General features: G+C 43.0%; 1 protein-coding gene across 10 annotated transcripts in view; it reads left to right on the top strand.

Moving 5' to 3' along the window:
* Positions 1 to 26,774, top strand: part of ELMO2 (engulfment and cell motility 2) — a 39,069-nt gene that overhangs the window by 10,518 nt on the left and 1,777 nt on the right. For 5 of the 10 annotated variants that reach the window (XM_004469897.3, XM_004469894.2, XM_004469896.4 and 2 more), the window contains 20 exons: positions 954 to 1,079; positions 1,385 to 1,425; positions 2,155 to 2,227; positions 2,594 to 2,644; positions 6,276 to 6,457; positions 8,045 to 8,144; positions 9,217 to 9,368; positions 11,890 to 11,968; positions 13,225 to 13,260; positions 15,143 to 15,193; positions 19,044 to 19,166; positions 19,521 to 19,655; positions 20,245 to 20,349; positions 20,444 to 20,552; positions 21,019 to 21,155; positions 22,277 to 22,440; positions 22,533 to 22,645; positions 22,822 to 22,929; positions 23,730 to 23,812; positions 25,444 to 25,521. In XM_004469897.3, the coding sequence (XP_004469954.1) occupies positions 1,002 to 1,079; positions 1,385 to 1,425; positions 2,155 to 2,227; positions 2,594 to 2,644; positions 6,276 to 6,457; positions 8,045 to 8,144; positions 9,217 to 9,368; positions 11,890 to 11,968; positions 13,225 to 13,260; positions 15,143 to 15,193; positions 19,044 to 19,166; positions 19,521 to 19,655; positions 20,245 to 20,349; positions 20,444 to 20,552; positions 21,019 to 21,155; positions 22,277 to 22,440; positions 22,533 to 22,645; positions 22,822 to 22,929; positions 23,730 to 23,812; positions 25,444 to 25,521 (1,998 nt within the window). In that variant the 5' untranslated portion in view covers positions 954 to 1,001. The remainder of the gene's footprint in view (positions 1 to 953; positions 1,080 to 1,384; positions 1,426 to 2,154; positions 2,228 to 2,593; positions 2,645 to 6,275; positions 6,458 to 8,044; positions 8,145 to 9,216; positions 9,369 to 11,889; positions 11,969 to 13,224; positions 13,261 to 15,142; positions 15,194 to 19,043; positions 19,167 to 19,520; positions 19,656 to 20,244; positions 20,350 to 20,443; positions 20,553 to 21,018; positions 21,156 to 22,276; positions 22,441 to 22,532; positions 22,646 to 22,821; positions 22,930 to 23,729; positions 23,813 to 25,443; positions 25,522 to 26,774) is intronic. The other 5 variants (XM_012529582.2, XM_058287164.2, XM_058287165.1 and 2 more) reach the window with 1 other exon arrangement.

Below are 26,774 nucleotides of genomic sequence, written 5' to 3'. Positions count from 1 at the left end.
AGGAGGTTGCAAGAGAAAGGTCTTTGTCCTTGGGAAAGGCCTGTCCTAAACCTATAGGCAAGGAGTGTAAATAAACATTGAAATAATTCGTCAGTTGAGTGACTTCTCTTCATCAGACCTTGGGGAGAGAATGCTATAGCTACTGCTTGGAATACCACTAGGCTAGCAGAGTTGCCTAGGATACCGGTCACATGGGCCCAACTTCCACACTTGCTCAAAATGCTTTCTTTTCCTTTATTTTGGAGACAAGTGGGAGAAGGAGTCAGAGGTATTTCCAAAGCCTTGTGTTCCTATAGAGGGGCCTTTGTGTGAGGGTATCTCACCTCCCTGCTCTCGAGCCCTCAACAGTCCTTGCCCTGGGCAAGAGACAAAAATAGCGTTTCCTGTCCCAGTTCTTTCCCCCATTTTCTGAACTCTGCATCATCTCACACAGAGGAGTCTCTACATTTTGTCCTTTGAAGGAGGAGGAGTGGCAGCAATGAGTAGGAGGAAGCAAAAGAACATGTGGCTGGGCCCTGCTGACACTGGGATCTTCCTAGGATGATGCTGAACAGAAGTAGGCTGGCTCTTTCAGCTTCCCACTCAACCAAGAAAGGCTCTGTCTGTTCTTATCTGTCCCAGAGCATAAGTGTCAAGACCCCAAGATGGAAATATATAGTAAATATGCCCCTCTACCACAGAGTCCTCTTGACCCTTAAACTGAAGTGTCTAAATGGCAGATCTTGCTACTGGCTGATCTGCAGCTAATAGATAGGCTTGTCCCATTTCTGCTTGCTAACTTCATCAAAGAGACAAAAGCCCAAGGAGAGGATATGGTGTGATCTACAAAGATTGTAGCCAAGGAGTTCCATGTTACTTTGGACGGAATCCTCAAATTCTCCAAAACGTGTAACAAGAATGAAAAATGAAGGCAAATGTTGACTTTTTCTTTCTTTTGGATTCTTTCTCCATAGGCAACTGTGTCTTTGTGTGTCTTGGTAAAGTAGGGTCCATTGGGAACAATGCCACCACCATCAGACATTGTCAAAGTGGCCATTGAGTGGCCAGGTGCTAATGCTCAGCTTCTTGAGATCGACCAGGTAAGCTCCTGAACTGAGAAGTAGTGATGCCAGGAGAGGGGTCTGGGGAGTACATGCCAAAGGCTGTCCTTAGGGGTGAGAACCATTGTTATTGGGAGTAAGAACAAGATTCAGAAAGGCTGTCCCTCTTATGAAAGGTCAGTCCCCATGGCTGGGGAGAGTCTTCCTCTTCAACAAAAGGTATCAGAGAAGAAGTCTATTCTCAGGCCTCAAGTTGATGCTGCTTGGCAGCCCCTCTTGTCAAAATCTTGGCATTAGGAGGATATGGTTGCTTGTGAAGGATCTCTGACCTCTCTGTCTTTCAGAAACGGCCCCTGGCATCCATCATCAAGGAAGTTTGTGATGGGTAGGTTGAGACTTCCCTTGTCTTGGGCAATAGCAGCTGCTTAAGCACACCTACCTGAAGACTAAAGGAGCACTACTAGATCTCAAAAGGAATTCTGCCAAAGGATTTTCAGGCCCCCGTGTGGTTCCCATGGATCATGGCTTTATGAAAGAAGTATAGTTGATGAGGATGTCCCTAAGATTGCCTATAAATCTTTTGTTTTTCAACTTAGGTCTAGGAATGCCCTATTAGAAGTCCTGCTGGGTTCCAAGACCACAATTTATGTACCTGCTCTTGTGGTGCTATTCTTTACAAAAAACTGAAAAAAAAAAATTTTTCCCCCAACATCTCACCTAAAGCTCTGGGGTTTTTTACCCCAGAAAAAAAGCTCTAGTTTTTTCCAAACAGGCCACCCAATCACCGGAATAACTCTATTGAAAATTACTTATTTTCCTGGGGCAGGGAGAGGGAAAAACAGGTATAATATGGGGGCTTTTTTAGGACTTGGGAATTGTCCTGGATGACATTGCAATGAAGATATATATCTTCCCATAACATGCAGAATTGTGTGGGAAAGAGTGTGAACTACAGTGTGAACTATGGTCCATGTTCAGCAGCAGTGCCCCAGGATGCGTTTATTAATTGCAATGAATAAATGTGCCACAGTTAAAAAAAAAAAAATTATGTTCAACTCCTAAACTGAGGCCCAGAAGAATGGTCAAATGGAATGTACTGTTTTTTCTTTCATAGGTGGTCACTGCCAAACCCAGAGTATTACACCCTCCGTTATGCAGATGGCCCCCAGCTCTATATCACCGAGCAGGTGGGTACAGGGAGAAGCAAAGGCAATACAGGCCTTGCTGTGAAATACCCACCCAGGAAAGAGCACTGTTTATCTTACCTAGCATCCAGGGAGCTTCCACTTATGGGCAAAGAGCTATTCCCTGGGCAGACTGGGGAACGCTGTCCCTTGTTCTCCTCTATTGATTGGAAAAACTTGGCTTTTATTTTCTGAGAGCCAAGAGCACATAAAGAGGACTTCAGAAGTTCTTTGCCAAGGAAAAACAGGAGAAAAGGGACTGACTAAAGAGTTGTAACAATGTTAAAGATGACAAAAAGTTCTTGTTGATTCAACTTGCTTGCATAATTTTCATATTTTATGTTATTCCTCTTTCTCTTTGCTACCCAGACTCGCAGTGACATTAAGAATGGGACAATTTTACAGCTGGCTATCTCCCCGGTAGGTATTCTGTGTTCCTTAGGAGTTCATTGATTTAACTAACATGAACACCTACCATGGGTCAGACTTTGTTTTAGAAACTAGGACTATGGAGACTACAAAGTCAGTCTTTACTCTTACAAGCTAGGGAAGAGTAAGCAGACAAATACAATGTATAACCTCTCTCAAGGACCTGGAAAGAAACTTGCTTAGGGAGCTTTGGGAATACAGAAAAGGGATCACCTAACTCAGCCTGGAGGTTTCCAGAAAACCTTCCCAGAAAGGGGATGCTTAGCCCAGATGTTGAAGGATAAGCAAGAATTATCTGGAAAAAAAGAAAAGGAAAAATATTGCAAGGAGAGAGATCAGCATGTGCAAAAGCATGGAGGTGGGGTCGCCCGTGGTATGTTTGGGGTAGATGGGAGTGCTGGACAGCTGAAGAGCTGCAGCAGTCATCGAGAGGCCAGATACTGAAGGTTCCTCGATAGCCTGCTCATAGGTTTGCTCATAGGTTTGGACTTCATCCTGAAGGAAACATGGGGGGGCTTTGAAGGATTTTAAGCAGAAAGATGCATCATGTTTAGATTTATGTTTTAGATCACTCCAAGAATGTGGAAGATGGGCTAAAAGAAGGCAGGTTAGTGGTAGGAAGACCACTTAAGAGGCTAATGAGGAATGTTAACAGTCCAATGAATGCAAATGGCAATGGAGATGAAAGGAGAATGTGAAAAATATTTAGAAGGTAAACTTGATAAATATGGTAATATTCATCACCAGATGTAAAAGAAAGGGGGTAATGCAAGATGACTCCTGATTTCTGCAAGAGTAGCCCTTAACAGTGCTGGGTGGAAAAGAAACCAGGAGCGTGAAGTGGCTCAGGAGCTGAGTGTAGGAGAGCTTCAGGACAGAGGAAGGTGTGGTCTACAGTTTTTAGTGAGCAGAGAGATTGAGGAAACTGAGACAGAAAAGCTTTGAGCCTTGGAAGGCAGGAGCTCACTGATGATTTGGGGGAAGCAGTTTTAATGGGTTGGTTGGGTGGAAGCCAGATTGCAGTGGGTTAAATAAACGACAGGTGAAAAAGTGAGGACTTTGAGCAAAGTACTTTTGTCAAGAAACTTGGTTATAAAAGAAAGTAAGTAGAGAACTCAAGGGGGGTATGGAGTTGCAAAGATATGCTTTTTAAAAAAAATAGATAAAACAATATTTTTTAAAAATCAAAAAGTTTACCAAAGATAAAATGAAAGTTCTCCTTCCCATTCCTCTCCCCCACCTTTCCAGTTCCCCACTCCTCCCACCCTCCAGCTGGTAACTTCTGTTGCAGTTCTTTAGGTGTCTTTGCAAATGTATTAAGGTGGAAGAGACGTGAGTCTGTTTATAATATGATAAGAAATCCAATAAAGAGGGAAGTTAAAGGTACAGGAGAGAAGAGGGTAATGAATGAAGCAGCAGGGTATTGGCTCAAGGCTGGAGGGACCCAAAGCCCAGGTGGAAGGATTGCCCCTGACTACTCCACTCTCGAGGAAGAAGATTGTGATTTGGTGCCACTTTGGTTACTTTGTAGAAGGGCTGCCAGAAAACCAAGGGCATGATGGCATTTGTTCTTTCAGCAAGAATAGAGACAAGTTCATCTCAGAGGACGGAAAGTGAAGATGTGTTATTCATTTCAGAGGAAGGAGAGTGAAGACATGTTAAAAAATAGTAAACATTTAGAATAACTGTGGAGGTCAGTGGAACAAGAACTGCCTGCCTAGTTTCCTGACCAAGGTGCCCGCTGAGAGTGTGAAGTTATAGTGGCACCTACTCTGCACAGTTATAGAGTTTTCCTAGAAAGGCCTGAATATAGGCTGTCCTAGGCCAGGATGTGGATTTAAGAGCTTCTGAACACCTGTACTTTGCTTCCATTATATCATTTAATCCTTACAAACATTCAGTGAGGTAGATACTCCTGATATCCCCACTTTGCAGATGAGGAAACCAAGATTTAGAGAGGTTAACTAGCTTGCCACTTGTCACGCAGCTAAAAGGTGGTCGAGTGGTTCTCCACCCAGGTCTGTTTGACTCGAGGCCAGAATTCTCCCATCATGCTCTCTGCCTCCCTCTCTTCTCTTTGCTTCTTCTCATCTTAAATTCAGCCTTCTCTCCTAAACTCTGCTAATTTGTATGACAGCCTGGAAGTTACTCACTTTTATGGAACTGCCAGAGCATTTTATGGACCTCTTACACAGACTAGTTGACTTTCCCAGAAGCATATCTTTCCTTGGAACAGAAGGCAGCAGCCCAGAAATGCTGTCTCAGGAGGAAAATTGACATTTGGGGTTGGAAGTTTCTAAGTGTGATGCAGACCAGTGCTCTTCAAATTGTTCTATCCTGTGACCTTTTCTCAGGCTACATGTTTTCTCATGTTCGCGATATTGGAGGATTTCTGTACCATTGAGAGCAGTGTGCTGTTAAGGGCCTTCTTTGAAACAGTAGAAAGGGAGAGACAGAAGGGAGGGGTAAGCAGGCCTTGAAACTGGGTCCAGTCACGTGCTTAACACTATATGGAAAAATTAAGACTAGGGGAATGTTTTTGCTCTCAGGGCTCCTCCATTCTAGCTGAGAACATTAACACACACACAAATGGAGAAGGTGGAAATGTTAATTGTGAAGTAGATTGTAATGTTAGTACTTTGAGCAAAAGGAAAGATCAATGGACTTCAAAGGCAACTATTAGCTGCTGCTTGAAGAAAGGAATCCAACATCCTAACTAGGAAAAGTTCATGTGGTAGGAAGTGGCTTTGCTTTAACCAGTCAGTGGTTTCAAAAAGGTGTTTTAAAATTGACTATTTCAGTCTCCTTAATATTCTTGAAGTTTGCCTAGAACTTTCACTTTGAGGAAATTTGATTTGGACTTTGAAAGTTAAAAAAAAATTTTTTTAAAACAAGAAAAACATTGTTAGGTTTGTCACAGTTTAGGACTGAAAGGGACCTTGCAAGTTATCTGATTAAATTCTCTACCCAATGGAAGAATCCCTTCCCTAGCCTCTTTGGAAGGTGCTTGTCCACACTTATTTGGTTGCTTCCAGGGAGCTCAGTGCTTAAAGAGACAGCCTATTCCATTGTGTGTCAGATTTAGTTAATAGAAGGCTCTCCTGTACTGAACAAGTATCTGAGACTGGCCATGACTTAGTGGGACTATCGTCTATCTCCTAGATCTTCTCGTATTCCCTTAGTGGAAGTTTTAAGTTTTAATCCCTAGACCACAGTGATACGGAAGGGATGCAGATACCCACGAGTGGTCTTGGCACTCGAGGAATTCCTTGGTTGATTCAATAAATATTTGTTTAACAACTAGGCAGTGTGAAAAGCTAGTTCTCATTAATTGCTTTTAAAAAACAGAAATTTAAAGCCACTTTTTTTTTTACAACCATTTAAATATTTTAAACAGTTGAGATTGGATTAAAATCTAACAGCTTTTCCTTAGCTTCCATTCACAAATGGTGAATTTTCTTGTGATAATGTAAACAGATTTTTAATACAGTAAAATTTTTTAATATGAAAAAGCTAGTTCTGCCTCAGGCTTGGATGTCCAAAGAAAGGCCCCATGAGCTCTCCACAGAGTAAGAACCTGTCGCAGGAGCAGATGGCATTTATCTTGTCCCTGGTGTCACAGTCCCGGGCCGCACGCCAGCTGATGGAGAGGACCCAGTCATCCAACATGGAGACCCGGCTGGACGCCATGAAGGAGCTGGCCAAGCTCTCTGCCGATGTGACCTTCGCTACTGAGTTCATCAACATGGATGGCATTGTTGTGCTGACACGGCTGGTGGAGAGTGGAACCAAGCTCTTGTCCCAGTGAGTGTTACTGCAGGCTTGCTTCACACTCCTTAGGGCATGCTATTCTCATTTTCCTTCAAGTCAAAAAAGGCGTATGCATTATGCCAATCATTGGATCCACACAGAGAGATATTATATATAATTCACTCTTGTGGTCCTAAATCTTTTAGTCTGGTTGAGAAGAAATACAAGTGCTCACAGATTAAGTAACAGTACAAGCAGTACATGACTAAGTGCCAACTGAGTGGTAAACATAGGGGCTAGAAAGGTCCGGGAACAGAGGTCAGTCCATGACAGTCCTGCTAATTTGTGGAAAATGCTTGGCTGGATGGGGTTAGTGAGCAGACTGTCCATAATCTCCCAGAACAGATGTGTCTCTTAACCATTCTCCTGTCTCTCTCCCTCTCTAGTCACCTCCCCACCCCATACACACCCACTCATTCACACGCATGGGCCTTCCTTTGTTTACCATTGGTTACCCACTACCCATTCCCCATCTCCCAGCCACACATTTTCACAGGAAGGAGATCTAGAACTTTGCAATAGACCAAGAATATCTTAAGTTTTAAGATGAATGTGGTAGGAAGCTATGCCTCATGGTGATCAGAAGTGAATAAATAGGTGTCTTAGATTCTCATCTAAGCGTGTGGAGCCTAAGCTGGCAGAAAGTGAGTCAGAAATTTTCTTCCAGCCAGTAGATTTGCTATTACAATTTTCAGCCAAACTGAGCAACTAGTCATGGATATTTGTTTTAAGACTTGGTTCCTCAAGCTGCACTGAAGTCCTCATGCCTTAGACTGCCCTCAGCACTGACACAGGATTTCTGTAGTCTTCCAAGAATGCAGCTTTGGACTGGCCCTAGTTTCCTCCTCTTTTAAATGGGAATGAAAATACTTACCTTGCAGTGTTGTGAGGAATATTGTTAATGACAGAGTTATCTGAACATCTTTGTAAGTGGGAATATGGTTTGTTAATTATAGAGCTCTATGCAGATGTATAAAGGATTATATGTATAAGGAGGGACAAAGAAGAGAAAACATGTAATCCTTACTCTAGGCCAGTGCTAGGCTAAATGCTCTACATACATTGGCATACATCATCATCTTCCCCTTCCCCTACCTTGTGAGGTTAGATTAACTCTTGGATTATAGAGAAAGAAAATGAAGTTCGAAAAGGTAACATTTGCACAGTTAGTAAATGGTTGAACAGAAATTAAACCCACATCCAAACTTTGTGCTCTCCTGCACTCTGCTGCCTCTCAGCCTAAAGGTTTACATGGTACGTAAGCTCCCGTAGGTACCCCAGCAAGTGTTGGGGTTGACCAAGTTCTGATATCTTTTTTTTTTTTTGGTCTTGGGAAATAAATAAGTGATTCTCTTTCCCTGAAATGAGGCAATATTGAAAAGGAAAGCCAAATCACCCAGCAGCCTTTTTCTTTTCAGTGATAGATAGGTGGTTTCACACACAGGCATTTACTCACAGTCCCACAGACTGATGTCCCACTTGGCGCTTACCCAACTCTGTCCATCTTGTAGTTGCTTTTCCACCTGGGATCCTGGTTCTGAATCTCTGTATTATTTTATGTGTATTTCCCATGTGTCTCAGCTACAGTGAGATGCTGGCATTCACCCTGACTGCCTTCTTAGAGCTCATGGACCATGGCATTGTCTCCTGGGACATGGTTTCAGTCACCTTTATTAAGCAGGTGAGACCTCCAACTTTCCGTCTTTTTTCTCCTCCCTTGGTTGCCAGTTGTGCTCTGGGTTTAAGGGGAGATGTAGGCAATAAAGTCATTGTGGTAGATAGATTTATATTCCTAGGGATCAGATTTTTCATCCTAAGCCTCTTGTCTTCCTGTGGCTCCTGAAGAATTTGTTATACTCTTAAGGCTTGCACTGGGAAGATGGAGCTAGGCTCTCACAACTGAATATGGTTAAAGTAGAATTGGATTGCTAATGAAACATAGGATAAAACCAGTTGAGCAGTATTATCCCTAAGTCTTCTACCCCGCTTCCTGAGCTCTCTTCTCTCGATAAAGAATGTTCATTTCATTTGCCTATTTTTCAAATCTTCCTATTTGAGGTATTTAGGTAGCCTATTTGGATTATCAGATTAAACTCAGTGGGTGGGAGGAAAGTTAAGGGTACTTCTAGTTTTACCCTCTTTTCTTCTACAAGAAGGGTTAGTGTTAGTTCAGAAAACTGAACTGAAAAGCAATGAGTCTATCTGCTGACCTAGAGTGGGGCCTGTCGTTGGATTGGGACGTTGGGAACAGGAGTACTGGGCATTCAGCGAAAGTGAAGTAACCATGTGTCAAGGATATTATAATGGGGATTGAGAGCGGGATTAGAAAAAAGACTTCAAGGTCCTTTCTGCCTCTCAGAGTTATGTTACAGTGTGTAGAGGGAGAAAGTCAGGAGAATAGAGTCCATGTAGGTAACTGAAATCCCAGTATCAGTAAGAGCCTCTTCTGTCTACACTCAGCTTTTCCATGCCTGAATCCCTATTTTGAGAAAAAGATTAAGCTCTTAAATTTTGAGGGGACATGTGGACTGGTTATTGTGATCTGTGATTGAATTATCCATGCCTAAGGGATCCTTGGCATATTGGCCAGGTTAGCCATAAACCAGATATCCCTATCCACCTAGTGAAAACTACCCAAATGTAGGCATCATGACCAAAGAAGAGAATCTTTGAGGGCTAGCATCAGACTCCTAAGCCACCTGGGTCTCTTGGGCCCTGAGCTCCCCAGCTGATTTGCCTTAATCTGAGTTTAGATTGCAGGGTATGTAAGCCAGCCCATGGTGGACGTGTCCATCCTTCAGAGGTCCTTGGCCATCCTGGAGAGCATGGTTTTGAACAGCCAGAGTCTGTACCAGAAGATAGCAGAGGAAATCACCGTGGGACAGCTCATCTCACACCTCCAGGTGTGAGTAAGAAACCCTGCACCACCTCCCTTCACTTGTCTCTTTGCTTCTCTCCTCTTACTTTGTTTTTCTTCCAGTCCCATTCTGCTTTGTTTAAATTCCAAACTGCTTATTCATTCATTTATCACCTCTTCCCTACTACTGCCAGGATTCTTCCCATAAATTAGGCCTGATCATGTCATGCTTCTGCTTAAAATCCTCTGCTAACTCTCCTTGACCTCTAGGAAAAAGTATATTTTTTTCTCAACCTTCCCATACTATCCTGGTACAAGGCAGAACTAGATACTTCCTCTTCTATGGGTCCAGCAGTCTCTATCTATACCTATTATATTAGTATTTATATAAAAGACTGTCTTTTCCTTATCATTCTCCCATTTTAAACTTTGAGCTTCCTGAGGATGGGGACCATTCATTTTTGTATCCCCTGCCTTGATTTAAGTAGAAGCTCAGTGTTTGTTGCATGGACGTTTACTGAACTAATGATCTGCTGTAGAGGGTAGCAAGAAGTATCACATAGGGCCTGAGTGCAAAATGATATCAGTTCAAATCTGAATCCAGGCAATATTGCATGTACTTCTCTGTTTTCAGCAAGTTACCTAATGTCTTTTGGCCTTATTTTCCTCATCTATAGATGGGGAGTATCAAAGGAGATAAAAGGGACCCACCACAGTGGCCAGCACAGGATAGGTTTTCAAAGAAATTTATCACATCCTAAACATTTTACCAGATAATAAACAAAACCAACAGACAAATGAACCCTTTGAAATACCACTCTTCTCTCCATTCTTTTTACATCAGTCTTAAACATTCTGTACAATTTAAGGGAAACTGGACTTCCTAAAACAAGACTGCAAACTGTTGATTTCTTCCCTCTTCTTGCTCATCTCTAGAATATTTGGCATCTCCAGAACCCTGGACGTAAAGCAAAGTTCCAGGAGAAGCCACAGCTCCCAGATTTGGGAGTTTATGATCGCTCTGTCTCCAGGGCTTCCAACCTATTCTTCCCACTAGTTCTAACTTAAAAAACAAGTGCCTTCTCTGCTTTCTTTCCTATTACTTGCACCTCAGATTTCTGCCTGTTCCTATAAGGAGTTCTCCAGCCTCAGGTTTCATATCCAAAGAGCCTGAAAGGCTGATGGAGTTGAGAAGGACATTGTAAAACTCCAGGGTAGAGAGTTCTAATTTTCCTGTGACCTCAGACCTACCCCTCTGTTTGCTTGACTCTGAATTGGGAATGGCCCCAGTTGTCTCCCTAAGGATGATAGAGAAACATGGCATTTCTTAGACGTCAGTCAGTGAATAGTTTCAGCCCACAGCTGTCATGGGAAAGTATGCCCTCTGCTCTTTGGGCTGAGGAATACACAGTGCCGTCTGTTTTAGATGCCAGGGTGCTCCTCCCTGACCAGGAGATCCTTCTGGCCCCTTTATAAAAGAGCCACAGAAAGCACCCACTGCATGGCCGGCAAACACATCCTGTCAGGTGCCAGGATTATATTGTGTTTCTACCTCCAGGCTGATAAGATTCCAGAGAATGGCTGGGAGGTAGTTTGTTTGTTTAAAATTAAAATAATGCCTGATGGTGATGGTAGCACAACACTAAGTTCAGACCTACACCATTGCACTGATGAACGTACTTTTTCTGAAGGCTCCTGAGGACAAACAACTGGTCTGTGGCTGCCTTTTCAAGACCACTGAATTATATTTGAAAGTGGTTACAATGAGAAGTGTTATAGTATATATTTGTTACCACAATAACATTTTTTAATTAAGTGAGATAAATTCATAATTGATGCCTTTGAAAATACAGAAAAGCACAGAATGGAAATTAGTTGCCCATTATTCCACCTCCAGACATCGCCACTGTTGGTATTAAAATGAATGTCCCTCCAGTCTTTTTTTCTATACCTATTTTTAACAAACTTGAAATCTTATTATATATACTATGTGTACATTCTTTTTTTTTTTTTTTCACTTAATATATTCTGAACACTTCCCCATATCAAAGATTCTTCTAAAAGGGTAGTTCTAAATCTTTTTTGTATCCCAGCCCCTTTGAAAATCTAGCAGCAGCTATCTCACCAACTTAGGAAAAAAAAACATATAGACATCTAACTACCAGAAACATTTCTATACCATTTCTGGGGTTTTCAGACCTTCTAAACTCATCCCTGAATCCCAGGTTAAGAACCTTTACCTTAAGACATGATTTTAAATAATACTTAGTATTTTAATATACATAAACAATTGCTAACTGAACATTTGGATTATTCTTTTTTTTAAAAATATTGCTTTAGTGAAATATTTCATCAATAAATCTTTTACACATCTCTGATTATTCTTTTAGGATAAATTCTTATTAGTGGAAATGCTGGGTCAATGAGTATGCCCACTTGTTACGCTTTTGAAACAGCCCCAGACTGCTGTTTGATTACAATCTGTGAGTGATTTTTAAAACCATCTCTACACATCATCTTGCTGTTTAGTCTTCTGATCTCCCTTTGCCTTCTCTCTCCATTGACACAGCTCCAACCAGGAGATTCAGACCTACGCCATTGCACTGATTAACGCACTTTTTCTGAAGGCTCCTGAGGACAAACGACAGGTCTGTGGCCGCCTTTTCAAGCATTTTCACCTGAGCTTTCCTGAGAGAATTCTCATGATACCCATCCTTCCCCTTTACTGTTCTATGAATGCTGAAATAATAGGAATGATTTCCTTTTCCCAAATTGCTTCCTCCTGTCCCTCTGTGGTCAGTCCTGCAGAGAGCTTGCTAAGGAAGACCCAGGGAAAGAACGAAGAGGGGAAATCAGCTGGGTCTTAGGGTTGAACAGGAACCCACAAGCTTTTTCTCTAAAGGGTCGGTTAGTGAATATCTTCAGCGTTGTGGACCAGCCCACAAGCTTTTCCTCTGAAAGGCCAGATAGGAAATATCTTCAGCTTTGTGGGCCATATGGTCTCTGTGGAATTACTCAAGCCTGTCGTTATAGCACAAAGCAGCCACAGACAATACATAAATAAATGGGTGTGGCTGTCTTCCAATAAAACCTTGTCCACAAAAAAACAGGCGCCCAGCCTAATTTGGCCATAGTTTGGCCAAGCCCTCGGTTTTAGAGAATCAAGAAGGGGGAAGAGGATCCCTGGGCCCCACTATTGAGAACAAGAGTATCAAAACAGATGAGGTCCTTATTTGAGGAAGTGAGAGTGGAGGGACTCAGCACTAAGTGCTATGTGTCGGAGTGCTCTGACCAGGGTTCTCATCTTTTCCCCTGTTAATTAGCTGTGTGATGTGTGCAGATCACTTCGCCTCTTTGAACCTCAGTTTCCTCACCTATAAAAGTGAACAACATCTGCCATGTTTACCTCACAAGATTGTCATAGGAAATATCAAGAGCAATATTTTACAAATGAGGAAACTAGGAGTCAGCAGGGCAGATGAACAGCACTGATCTGAGTGGAGGGCTTAAGTACTTTTCCTGCCCCTGGCTGGGTCAGTACTTGAACCTTTGTAGGATTGAGTTTCTCTTTCTGTAAAATGAAAGGGCCAGACTAAATGATCTCTAGGGCTCTTCCAGCACAAGCATTCTAGATTTCACTGATAAAAGCCCAAGAGGTGTAAAAAAGTAAGACTTATCTCTGTTAATATCATGGGCTCAGTAAGTTGAAATCCATGTGTTTTCATGCACCAAGCTCTTGGTAGATTCTCGTGGGTGGATTGGGGCATCTGTGGTTCTGTCTGTCCTTGTCTTTCTTGGATGGCTTTGCTCTGTTAATCTCTTCCTACCTGGTCCTTGTTTGAACATAAGCTGAAAGCTCATTCTTCCGTCTGCTTCTCTCTGTGCTTTTGCTTTCTGCCAGCAGGACAAGCATCTTAATCCTCTAGACCTGCCTGTCACTGTAAGTAACACCACTGTGTGAAAGGGGCCCCAGCTTTCTTTCAAGTGGGGAGGTCAAAGCTGGGCAAGAATCTCATGGTCTGACCTAGATGTTGAGGGAATGTCAAGACACAGGGAAAGGTTGAGTGCTATAAATCTCATTTGTCAGGGCATTTAGGAAATTCTGAAGATTACAGTCACATAAAGGATTAAGGGGATGCTTGCTCCAGAAAATGTGACCCAAAGCTTCCTTTGTAACTTGCCTTCACCTGAGTCTATGGTTCAGCCAGGCAAGGTCAGATTCAGAAACAGCAGGTGACTTTCACCTAGGTGATGCCACAGATGCACGGCCTTCCTGCTTTCTATAGGAAAGAATAAAGATAAGTCTTACTAGACTGAAGGAATTTGAAAAGGTTTAGACAGTTGACAGAAGAGGGTTTGGATGCTCATTTCTTGGTTAGAGGGGATTTTAGAGAGGTCAGCTTTATGAGGATATAAAAGAGGATGAGTGCTTTCCCTCTGATCTCACAGAGAAACTTTTGGTCTAAGGCCTTTATATTAGAGCTGGAGACCACTGTCAGTTATCCACTTGGTGAGGTGACCACAGCAAGATTTAAGCTCATGCTGACCTCCTATGGCTACCAAAGAAGTTTCTAGGCCACCTTCCTCCTCTGCCAGCCAATTTGTGCTCTGGGAATGCAAAGTAAAACAATGTTATTGTCAGCTAGTTGAAACAGGGCTAGAAATCTAGAAGTGAAAGAGAAAGGCCTTTCAGCTCTGAGGAAATGACAAGAGCTGCAAATTTTACACCACAGAAGTGTGACAGTTCCTTCAGACCCATTGATTTAGAATTACCTATAAAGTTAAATTAAGGCAGCAGCTTAGAAAGTGAAGATATACTAATTAACAGTAGTAAGAAGTGATGGCTGACATTGGAAGGAGGACACAGAAGAATTATGAAAAGCTGTCAGAATAATTAAAAGCATAGTAATCTGGGACCATTTTGTTTAGGGGAATATCATCACATTTCAGTAGCTCTTCAGGGCATCACAGTGTCACAACACAGAAGGACAACTGATGTTCTTTTTGATGAAGCCAAGTACTTGGCAATAATTACATTATAATCGTAGTTTCTTAGAAATAAGAAATGTATATAATTCTCAAAGATATGCATAGAATGGTCAAAATAATGAATGATACTAAGAAAACCCCTAAAGCTTAACTCCCTAGAAAGTTCACTTATGGTAGGATACTTTATTTCCTGGGAGTGCTAAATAAATAAAGCATACTATCAAAATCTGTACCAAAAATAATCAAGACGTTGAACCTGTTATGAAAAAATATTACCCAAAACCACCAACACATTGCCCTCTAAACCAGTCAGAAGTGAATCGTGGATGACTTATGGTTTCAGAGTAGCTGGGACCCAGCTCTATCCATCGGTGCAGGGCTGTGTCTGGGTGAGGGGTGGAGGAGGAGAGAGTAGGGTGATTTGGAGTCAGTGCTTCATGAGAGTCACTTCCAGCCTTGGCAGTGGGTGTCTGCTTGGGAACTATAATGCTGCTCTGTGCTCCACGTGCAATGTCCATCACATGACATTCTGTAACACAAGTGTCTTGTCCCAAAGCAGTTCCTGTCCCTCTTTGAAGATGATGTAGTGAATTATGCCTCTGGAAAGAGAAACCTTATTTGAGTTATTTGTACTTAAAAAAAAAAGTGAGAGAATATTTCAGAGTATAAAATGGGCTTGATAGTCAGTAGATTTCCATTTGTCCCCCTTTGACTTGAAAGAAAAGAATTCAAGGAAGAGAAAAACCTAAAGGGCTATGATATCACCTTCCTCTTGATAAGTCACAGGTATGTTCCTGCCACCCTGCCTTATAGTTACTTATTTTTCTCAATAGGATATGGCCAATGCATTTGCACAGAAGCACCTTCGGTCCATAATCCTGAATGTAAGTTTCTGGAACACACTGTATTTTGTTATTATTGTTGTGTTGTTACTTAAATAGTAATTATTATTATAGTTATTATATTATTATTGAAATTACTATTAAGTAGGGAGGGCATACAAGGGATTTACCAAATAGGTACTAAACATTTAAGCTGGAAAGCTGTTTTTTCATAATGCCCTGTAAGCAGAGTCGTTTTAGAAGGCCATCTCATCAGGAATTAGAGAGCCTCTAGGGAGATACTAAGGCCGTTATACCGTTTGTTGCCCCACAATTCCAAAATTTTATTCAGAAGGAATATGTTATTATAGACACAAAAGAATAAGTAATTCATTCACCTAGCCCTCATCATAAACCTGAATTGTGTAGGGCACTGATAGAGATGAATATGACTGTATTTGCTCTCAAAGAGCTGATCTAGTAGGAAAGATGAGTGATCGTAGCACAGTGTGGTTCGTGGCTCCACAGAGATTCGTGGTTTGGGAGAGTACAGAAGGAAGTTTTAAGAAGCCTGTAGAGGAATGTCTTCAGGCGAGCCTTGGGGATAAGGAGGTTGACTAAGAAGAAAGGGAATTCAAGCCAGAAGGAACACATGCGCAAAGCCAGGGAGGCATACAATGGCAGGGCTTGCTGGGGAACTGCAGAAACCTAGAAGGAATGTGTGATTGGGTAGAAGGTGGGTCAAGGAGCAAAGTTGTGAAGGCTGGAGAGGTAGCAAAGACCAGATCAAGGTCTTGGTCCTTTTTCCCAAGGGCAGTTAAGGGGATTTATTCAGGATCTCAAAATAAACCAGATTTACATTTTACAGAAATCACAGTAAAAGATCTAGATGTTTCCTGAGGTACATAAGAGGAAAGCAGAGTAAGAGTAGGTGGTGGTAGATCTGGAAGGAAGTCTGATCCCCTGTTCCCACAGTGGTGATGTGGGGGGAACTGGGCTAGAGGAAGGGAGCTGGGGAGGGGAACCTGGCCCTGGATTAAAAGGAAGCTATTTTATCAGTTGTCAAAAATGAGGGATAACTGAGAGACCACAGTGAAAGGAATAAAATGAAAAATCAGGAGTCAAGTTTGGAAGAATTAGTGGTTCTGACATGGACTTTGGAGTTGACCAGCCTCTCCACTGTCATTTGCAAGCTTTGATCTTGAGCTGATTGAGGGTGCCTGGCACTTGCTGGCCATGCCACTCATGTTGGCCATTCTTTACTGTGATCGGGATGCAGAGGTGATAGGATTCAAGAAGTAAGTTCTGAGCACTTGTGAAGTCACACAATCAGCTGCTCAAAGTTGCAGAGCCTGTCAGACTTCACATTACAGGAGCAGCTTCTCCCCATTGGCCACTTCCCTGGACACAGCCCAGTCACCAACACAGCATAGTGGCCCAGAGGAAGTGCTAAACACTCTGCCTGCAGGTGACAGGGAGTACAAAGGTTCCCACGCCTTCCTTTCTACATTCCTGAAAAGCTGACCTGGGCACCATCTTCTGTATGTGTGGGAGTGAAAGTACACTTCTAGGGAAATTTAATTAAGTTTGAGATTTATTATTTACCTTAATGAGTTAGACATTTATCTCATTTTTGGACAAAGCCTCATGAACAGGGAAAGATTCCACTGCAGGAGACAATTCAGTGTTAGGACTGAAAGGACTTAAATAGTCTGCCAGGAAAAGGTTAATGCATGGTCACTTAAGTCTAGGGAATGAACTGAGTCCAGCCACTTAGCTTAGACTTCAGGACTTTTGGTTGACTAAATAAATGGCCATTATTTCATAGTCAAGTAAGACTAAAGGCAAAACTTCTGAAACCATAATTCATCAGGTTGGAATGTACTTCTATAAGCCACTGACAGCAAGAGTAATTAATTACCTTCTTGCCATAATGTTAGTAAGTTTGAGAAAGGAGGATTAAAGTAAATGAAAACTGTTACCACGGTAACTTTAAGCTCTCTTCTTAGCTGTTATATGAATTATGGAGAAAGTTGAGGAGGATGAAATGGGACTAGAAAGTGGGAAGAACAGAGAGAGGGAGCAACAGAAAAAAGAAAAGGCTCAGTGAGACTAAAGAAGAGGCCTGGAGCAGGGAAAGAAGTAGCAGTAGAAGGGAAAACAAGCAGAGAGAGACTGGGCAGTGAGGGGGAGAGAGGGAGGGAAGTAGAAGAAAGAGGAAAAGGAGCAGAGCAGAGAAGGAAAAAGTCAGAAGGGGAAGCTGAGAGAAACACTGAACCTGAGCTAAGAAGAGAGAGCACATGCCCCAGAGATGGAGTGGGCATACATGAAACAGGGCGAGGGGTAGGTGGATCTTGAGGGGGCTGGGAACAGTCATGGATTCTGGTGAAGGCAGAGGCAGGGAGCAGAGATGGAGCCCCCTAGAGAGAGATCGAGAACAGCCCTATCCAGTAGAACTTTTTGCAGTTATGGAAGTGTTGTCCAAACTGATGGCCAGTATATTCAGCACTTGAAAAGTGGCTAGTGTGACTTTGGAATTGAATTTTTAATTTTATTTAATCTCACTTAAAATTTAAGTAGCCATATGAGCTACTAGTGCAGCACTGTCCAGGGGAAATATAATGTAAGCCACATTTAATGTTCTAGTAGCAATATTTTTAAAATTAAAAAGGAATAAGTGAAACTAATTTCAGTAACATTTTATTTAACCCAGTGTATCCAAAATATTATCCTTTCAACATGTAATGTTTGTTTTCTTTTTCATAGTAAGGCTTCAAGACCCAGTGTGTATTTTACTCTAACAGGGCATCTCAATTTGGGCTAGCCACATTTCAAATGTTTAACAGCCACATGTGACTACTGGCTACTGTATTGGACAGCGCAGGTCTGAAGAGACTCATCTAGACCACAGCAAGTCTAGAGAGAGCTGATGTGAAGTTAAAGTGAGCTCTAAAATGATAATTCATCTAGAGTGAGAGCTCTAGAGCAATCTAAAGCAATCTGTCCAGAACTTTCTGCAATAGTGGAAATATTCTATATCTGTACTATCCAATATAATAACCACTAGCTACAAGAAGGAAAGACTGGATATGGTGGGAGTGAGGACAGGATAGTGGAAGGCAAGAACATAATCAAGCATTGATGTCAGGAGCGACAGAGAAAGACAAAGCACGTGAGGAAGAAACAGAAAGATGGTGTATAAGAGAAGTCAGGACCTAAAGCAGGGTTACATCAAAGGGGCAAAGGGAAGAGGTGATGACCTGAGAGGAAGAAGATGGTAGGAGGAACACAGAGAAGTGGGACATGCAGCAAGTGATAAGAAGGAGAGGGAGATGGACAAGTGTAGGAGAGAAGGGAGAGGAGGCAGTGTGGGAGAGTTGGGTAAGGAGTTAGATGGTTCCCCTTCATGCAAGTATGTGGAAGAAAATAACCTTTTCTTGAAGCCTCTCTGTGCGATTAAGTCATGTAAAACATTTTTTTAAATTAAGGATAAACAAAAGCATTCTGTCCAATTCTGCAAGCAAATTTTCCTCTCTGCACACTCTCTGTTTTCTTAGATTTAGTAGTCCTGTGAGGTATCTGATTAGATTATGGTCCAGTTGCTGATCTCCCACTTCATAACTTTAACAGGGTAGCCTCCGCCGTCTTTGGCCTGGCAGGTGCGACCTCTGCCCATCACTCTATTCCCCCACCCCAGAGGAGTGCATGGGAATGGGTGGCATCTTTGGGTCTGCAGTAAATCATCTCTGCCTCAGTCAAGCCCATTCATGTTCCAGCTCCTTTCTAGAACATGAAGTCCCCATATTTGGTGGAATGCACTGTTCCCTGTCCAACATACTTTTCACTAATGTGGGTTTGGCTCTTCAAAGGCCTAATCAGTTCAAACCTTGGCTCCCTGCCTTTGTTTTTCCAGCATGTGATCCGAGGGAATCGTCCAATCAAAACTGAGATGGCCCATCAGCTGTATGTCTTGCAAGTCTTGACCTTTAACCTTCTGGAAGAAAGAATGATGACCAAGATGGACCCCAATGATCAGGTAGGTACTGGTTGAAGCAGAGCTTTCCTGGTTCAACTTGTGTGATCTTCTGTAATGTGGTGCATTCCATCTTTTAGTTTATTCAGAAGCATGTGTTGAACACCTGCCAGATGCCAGGCACTTAGTTTGGAGTTTCTCTGCAGAAATGATTTGTGTCTGCTCTGGAAAGTCCAGCTCTGGGCCTCACCTTGATCTGCTTCATCTGGGTGACTCTGTGTACCCAGTGCATTCTGTCCTGCACTCCTCAGAGATTCACTGAGCCAGAGTTCTGTCCAGACAAGCCTGACACTGTTTCTTTTCCTGGCTTTCCTTGGTTAGCTGAATGACCTGCTGACTGCCTGTTTCACCCCTTAGGCACAGAGAGACATTATATTTGAACTGAGGAGGATAGCATTTGATGCAGAGTCTGACCCCAGCAATGTCACTGGGAGTGGAACTGAAAAACGAAAAGCCATGTACACCAAGGACTACAAAATGCTGGGATTTACTGTAAGTACCCCAAAGAGCAACTTGAGCAGACCTCCCCTGGCAGGGAGGTAGAGGGCCCACCCAGAGAGATCCATGAGAGCTTCTTCTAATGGAAACCCTGAAGTAAACGACAGTAAGAAGCTGGAGCGACTTTGACTGCTTGGTTTGCTTTTGCAGTGTGCCTGGTAAGTTTATGCACATTTGGCCCCCTGGAAACAAATCCATTGGTATTATAGAAGGCCGCAGATCAGCCAAGGTGGAGGAAAAGGGACCTGTCCTCTCACCAAAGCAGCTAAGTAAAGAGCTAGAGTGAATATTCTGATTCAGAACCTCTGCAACTTGAGGATAGGGTTAATTCAGTAAAATATTGGTTGCACACCTACTAAGTGTCAACATGCTAGGAACTGGGGATGCACGATGAATTAGCCACAGTCCAGGCTTGGGCAGCTCACAGTCTAGTGGTAGAGTTGGGCATGTGAAAATAGCCACCACGGAAATAAGTACAAAGAGCTAGTGGCATAGAGAGGAGAAGCAATAGGAATTGCCCCTTAGGTGACACCACTCACAGGGAGACTACCAAGTCTCAAATAAGGTTTCTTTATTTCTCCAGAACCATATCAACCCTGCAATGGACTTTACCCAGACTCCTCCTGGAATGCTGGCCTTGGACAACATGTTATACTTAGCTAAAGTCCATCAGGACACCTATATCCGGGTAAATATGGGGGCCTGGCTTGCTCAGTGCTGGCACCCCAACTTTTGCCTTCCTCCCTCATCTCCCTAATCCTCCCTTACCTCCCCACCCACAGATTGTCTTGGAGAACAGTAGCCGAGAAGACAAACATGAATGCCCCTTTGGACGCAGTGCCATCGAGCTCACCAAAATGCTCTGTGAAATCCTACAGGTTGGGGAGCTACGTAAGTTGGTGCAGCGCCCTCTCCTCCTTCAGCCATTCTCTATAATCAAGAGCCTGCTGAGACTTGAGATTATAAACAGATGTCAGTGGGACTGGACAACCTGATATATAAATTTTTAATCACTATGTGAGCTGGTCATCCATTTTATCCTGGTTTTTGGAAATCATGGCTGTTGCTTTGTCTGAACTGGTAATCTGAGTTGTGTTCAGGATATGTACCACCATCCATTTATTCCCAAGTGTAAGTGCTAGCTGAGTCTATAACTGTGGAGCCAGACCAACAAAAAGTACCCAGAGGAGAAGACAAGGAGGTGGAGGAAAGCCCACCTGGCACCCCTCATAAGCCGTGCTCCTCAATCTGGTTCTGCGTCTTGTGACTTTGTAGCAGAGGATCCAGTTTCTGAAAGGAAATCCCCACTGTCTGTGGGCAGGGGCTTCACCCTTGCCCTGTTTCTTTTCTTCCACAGCAAACGAAGGTCGCAACGACTACCACCCGATGTTCTTCACCCACGATCGAGCATTTGAAGAGCTCTTTGGAATCTGCATTCAGCTGTTGAACAAGACCTGGAAGGAGATGCGGGCAACAGCAGAGGACTTCAACAAGGTCAGTGTCACAGAGCTTCTCTCAGGACAATAACGTGACAGTCTTTCACAGCTGGGCAGAGCCTGGGGAATCCCTAAGCTCGAAAACCAGCTTGGTCTGTGGTGATGAGTCACAAGAAAGGTCAGTCCCGTCTGGCTGTGACTTCCTCTGTAACCTGGAGCTGTATCTCCCCCTCAGTGCCCTGGGCCCTCATCTGCCTGGTGGAGACAGTACCTCTCCTGTCCTCCTTAGGGGACAGTGATAACTGTGATTCCTTGAGCACTTGCTGTGTGTAGGCACTGTAGTTGTGTGATCAGAGAGGTTAGGGCAAGGTGGAGTGGGCTGGCATGACATACATGCTGTGGGTTTTCATTGTCGGCACTCAGTCCTCAGGGCTGTCTGAGTACCCACTCTAACTAGAGCACTGTGCTGGACCCCCAAAACCTACTCATCTAGGAGTCAGGGGTTTTCAAGCATAGAGAAATCTGAAATGTTCAAGAAGAGAAAGTTAACTATTATTCTAGCCCCAGCAGTGACCATTCACATTTTTATGTTTCCCTCTAGTCTTTTTTTCCTGTGGATTTTTCACTCATTGGTGAGATCATACTGCACATGCAATGTGGTATCCTGTTTTTTCCTTTAGCAGTTGTTGTTTTAGAACTAACCCACTTATTGAAACACTAGTGTGCCCAGCACTGTGTTTGCCTTCCCTATTGCATCTCATAGTCCTTATGGCAGCATATGGCAGATGATGTGTTTTCCTTTCTCCTGCTTTAAAGATGAGTAGTTAGAGGCCTGAGGATGTTGAGTGACTTGCTCAAGAACAGGTTAAGGGAGTCGAAAAAAAAAAAAAAAAAAAACAGGTTAAGGGACACAGTCAAAATCTGAAGCCATTTCTCTCTGATTCCAAAAACCTATGCTCTTCCCACCATGCCATTGACTAATTGAAATATTTAAGGTATAAGGCATTTGGCCTTTGACTTAACCATCTAAGACTGCTGTAGGAGGTCAGTACTCTTATTCACCCAGCAGATATTTGTAGTGCCTGCTAAGCTGAAGACCAGAAGCAGAGCCTTGGTGCCACAGACTTATCTATTTAATTATCAGGCGTTAAGTCGGCTGCCTGCTTCCTTTCTTCTTAGGTTATGCAAGTGGTCCGAGAGCAGATCACCCGTGCTTTGCCCTCCAAACCAAACTCTTTGGATCAGTTCAAGAGCAAACTACGTAGCCTGAGCTACTCTGAGATTCTGCGGCTACGCCAGTCCGAGAGGATGAGTCAGGATGACTTCCAGTCCCCACCAATTGTGTAAGTGCCATCCCAGAGGAGCCTAGTCCAGGGGAAGAGGCTCCACTCCACTGTGCCTATGACTGCCTTACTCTGGTGCATGTCCCCCCCAGGGAACTGAGGGAGAAGATCCAGCCCGAGATCCTTGAGCTGATCAAGCAGCAGCGCCTAAACCGGCTCTGTGAGGGCAGTAGCTTCCGAAAGATTGGGAATCGCCGAAGGCAAGGTAAGAGGAGGAGCTGGGCCAGTGGTCTGGTGCTTTCTGACCAGAGTTGTCCTTACTGGGAGAGAGCCTACCTGGACGGACCCTGCAGGGAACAAGTCATCCTTTTGCCCTTTTTATGCTTGGGCCTTTCACAGAACTGTCCTCATTCACCTGCTTTGTTTCCCCTTGTGTTGCAGAACGTTTCTGGTACTGCCGCTTGGCACTGAACCACAAGGTTCTGCATTATGGTGACTTAGATGACAACCCTCAAGGGGAGGTGACATTTGAATCACTGCAGGAGAAAAGTAGGTTCATTTTTCTCTGTTGATGTGCCATGGTACCTGGACTCATTGTTAGGAGACATGAGTTCTGGACTTGGCTCTGTTTCAACTTAAGGATATGATTGTGGGCAAGTTGTTTCTCTGGACTTGTTTCCTCATCTGTCAGAGACCGTCCCTACCTGGCCTACCCACAGGGTTGTTTGGAGAAGTAAATGAGCCACAGATGTAAATGTGCTTTATAGATTGTAAAGGGTGGTATAAGACGTAGAGGAAAGGCAGTAGCTAAGACCATAAGGTCTGAAACCAGACTGCCTGGATTCATATCCTGGCTTTGCCCCTGACTGCCTGTTAATTCTCCTCCATGCAAGTTAATTCTCCCCTCTGCCTTGGTTTTTTGCCTCCTGTGAAATGGGAATAATAACTACACTTCCCTCATAAGACAGTAAGTAATGTAAATAAAGTACTGGGAACAGTGCTGGGCACGTAGTAAGCATAACTGTCAGCTGCTTTGCTGCCATTTGCTATTGTGGCACTGTCATCCTCACTACTGTAGAATGGACATGAGGTGAGTGTCTAAGGCCCCATTCCATGGGGAGACAAAGCCAAAAGCCTTGAAGTGACTCTAGTTAGCTAAGACACAGCCCTAGCCAGCCATGGTCCATGGGAAGCAAATGAGGAGGAGGGCCCAGTACCAGGACACCCCCCGCCACCACCTTCCCCAAGCTAATGCAGCCTTTTGAGGTTGGGGGCTGAGGCTTCCTTTCCAGATGCAAGGTCAGCCTGCAGCGTAAAGCTTCCAGAGACTAATTCTCATCATTCATCAGTTCCTGTTGCAGACATTAAGGCCATTGTCACTGGAAAAGATTGTCCCCACATGAAAGAGAAAAGTGCTCTGAAACAAAACAAGGTGAGTGGAGAGGAGCCCTCAATTTGAGTTGCTGGCTCAGTGTTACCTGGAGAGTACTGTCACTAGCAGGTGTTTTCAGGTACATGTTCTCTTCCCCACTCCCCTCTTCAAATTATTCTTGAACTTTTCCTTAAAAAGAATTTTGAACATACACAAAAATAGATAGAACTCCCATATACTTATCACCCAGCCTCAACAACCATGGCAAGTTCTATGCCATCTACTTGCTCCTTTCCTTTATTATTATATTATGAAGCAAACCCCAAGTATCAGATTATCTCATTGTAAGTATTTAGTATCATCTCTAAAATATGGGGCTCTTTTAACATAACTACAATACTATCACACCTAAAAATAAATAAAAAGTAGTTATTTAATATCAAATATTCCATCTGTTTGAATTTTTGTCTTATAAGTTTTATAATTTCTCTGTGTAAAATATGTAAATGTTTATACATGTATATATTATAACACAAAGACATATCTATGTATGTATATGTGTGTGTATGTATATATTCTAACACATGCTTAAAACCATTTCATTTGATAAATTAAATCCAGATAAGGTCCACACATTGTGATTAGTTGATAATGTCTTTTGTTCTTAATTTAGAAGTTCCATTTTTTTCCCCCCACTTTATTAGTTGAGGAAACCAGGTTGCTAGTGTGATAGTTTCCCAGCATCTGAAATTTGCTGATTGTATCCCCCTGGTGTAGTTCAACTTGTTTCTCTGTCCCAGATCTGTAAATTGGTAGTAGGATCTGGAGGCTTGACCCAGTTCAGGTTTAACTTTTTGGCAAGATGACTTCATACCCGGTGCTGTGTTCCTCTGTCAAGATGTGCATAATGTCTGGTTATCTTCTTGTGTGTTAGTAGGCTGTCGACCTTGTTCCACTAGCAAATTAAGGTTTGCAAAATGGTGATATTCTAATTCAGTTATTCCTTTTCATTTATTAGCTGAACTACTTCTCTAAGGAGAAACTTGCCCTCATGTACTATTAGTTTCCCAGTGGAACAGATTATATTTAAAAGGCAGGGTAGATGCTTGATTCTTTTCCTTGATGTGCCTGTTTTGAAAATAACAAGTTAGTTCCTTGGTATTGTCCAACAGTGACCCATTTTGGGTGTTAGTGTTTTGTCTTTTGTTTTTTGGTATCATGAATATAGGCAAATTATATTTGCTTCAATCCACTTATTTCGTTGATGCTCAAATTGTTCCATCTCGACCACAATTTTTGTTGTTGTTTTATACACTTTAAGATTTTCCAATGCCATTTATAGCATGATAGAAATAAGAAGTCAGTCATCTCATCTTGGTAATATAAAATACGACTTTTGGGGTAATGTACAGTCATGGACTCTGAAATTCAAGGGGTTCTGAGTGTTGAAAAATACCTTTTCTCCTACTTAAAGTGTTACACATCCTAAGCATGACTTGGGTGGGGAATGGGTGGGTTATGGTCGACTTCCACAGGGCCTTACCTCCAGCCAGGCTGTGTGCACACGTAGGGGCCTTGCTGACATCACTCCTGAATGGAGAGACTTGTGATGAGGACTTTGGTCAAGATCTTGGTGGGCAGAGTCCAGCCATTCCATTGCTCCAGAGTAACCAAAACCCTTTCTCCTTCAGGAGGTGCTGGAACTGGCTTTTTCCATCCTGTATGATCCTGATGAAACCTTAAACTTCATTGCACCTAATAAGTATGAGGTGAGCAGTGTGGCACTGCCTTGGGCAACAGCACCATCCCTGCCACTCCTCGGCTGAAGGAGAGGAGCAGGCGAGTTTCCCTAAGGGCAGCTGGCCGCAGCATGTCCTGAATGCTTTCTGATGCCGAGGATCTACCACATTGTGGGCCCTTTACCCTGAGCCAGGCTCTCTCGGGCACTCTTTTTTTTTTTTTTTTTTTTTTTTATGTTTCCAACTTTTGACTTTTTTTTTTTTAAATATTTATTTATTATTATTACTTTTTAATTACATTAAAAAATATATATGAGGTCCCATTCAACCCCACCGCCCCCGCCCCCCACTCCCCCCACAGCAACACTCTCTCCCATCATCGTGATACATCCATTGCACCTGGTAAGTTCATCTCTGAACATCACTGCACCCCATAGTCAATGGTCCACATCATAGCCCAGACTCTCTCACGTTCCATCCAGTGGGCCCTGGGGGGATCTACAGTGTCCCGTAATTGTCCGTGAAGCACTATCCAGGACAACTCCACGTCCTGAAAACGCCTCCACATCTCATCTCTTCCTCTCTCGGGCACTCTTTAGCAGCACTGTAAGGTTGCCAGTAGAAAGATAAAGGTCAACTGGGACTAACTTATTCAACTGGGAACCAGAAAATTCTCCTCTTTCCATTTTCTTTCGCTACTTGCCCAAGTGAACTTGGCAGATCCTCCCCACTCAGGGCTCCTGGCCACATGTTGTAGTGGATCTGGCATGGGCTTTGAAATCAAATGGATCTGGTCCTTCTGACAAGGGGCTGTCAGTTTCAGCTGCAGCACCGGAAGACTCTATGAGTAACTGTGGTTGACCTCGGATGTGCCTGGTGAGCTCTGAGGGCCATCAGTGGTAACTAGAGGTGGGGCTTCTAGAAGAGGGGGCTGGGCCTCAGCTGCTACTGGAAGGAGGAAATGAGAGACAATCAGGTGAGGAGACAGGTGAACAAAGGCAAGGACAAAAGAAAACAGCAGGAAAGGGAATATGAGTTAGAGGAATGGGTTGAGAAGAGTTCTATATTGTTACTTTTTATTATGAGATGCTTGAGTTCAGTTTCTCTACTACTGAATTTTCTTTTTTCAAAACAAAATCAAGACCCTACAGTGATTCCTGTTTGAGTCCTGCTTTTTTTTTTCACTTAATATACATTCCCCACCACCACCACTACTAATTTGGGGTACAACTTCAGTTAGTTGTGTCTAATTTTGCTGGATTCGTTCATTGCATTTTTAAAAC

The sequence above is a fragment of the Dasypus novemcinctus genome, chromosome 24 (genome assembly GCF_030445035.2).
Source record: "Dasypus novemcinctus isolate mDasNov1 chromosome 24, mDasNov1.1.hap2, whole genome shotgun sequence".
Taxonomy (NCBI): Eukaryota; Metazoa; Chordata; class Mammalia; order Cingulata; family Dasypodidae; genus Dasypus; species Dasypus novemcinctus.
This window is presented reverse-complemented; position numbering and strand designations above follow the sequence as displayed.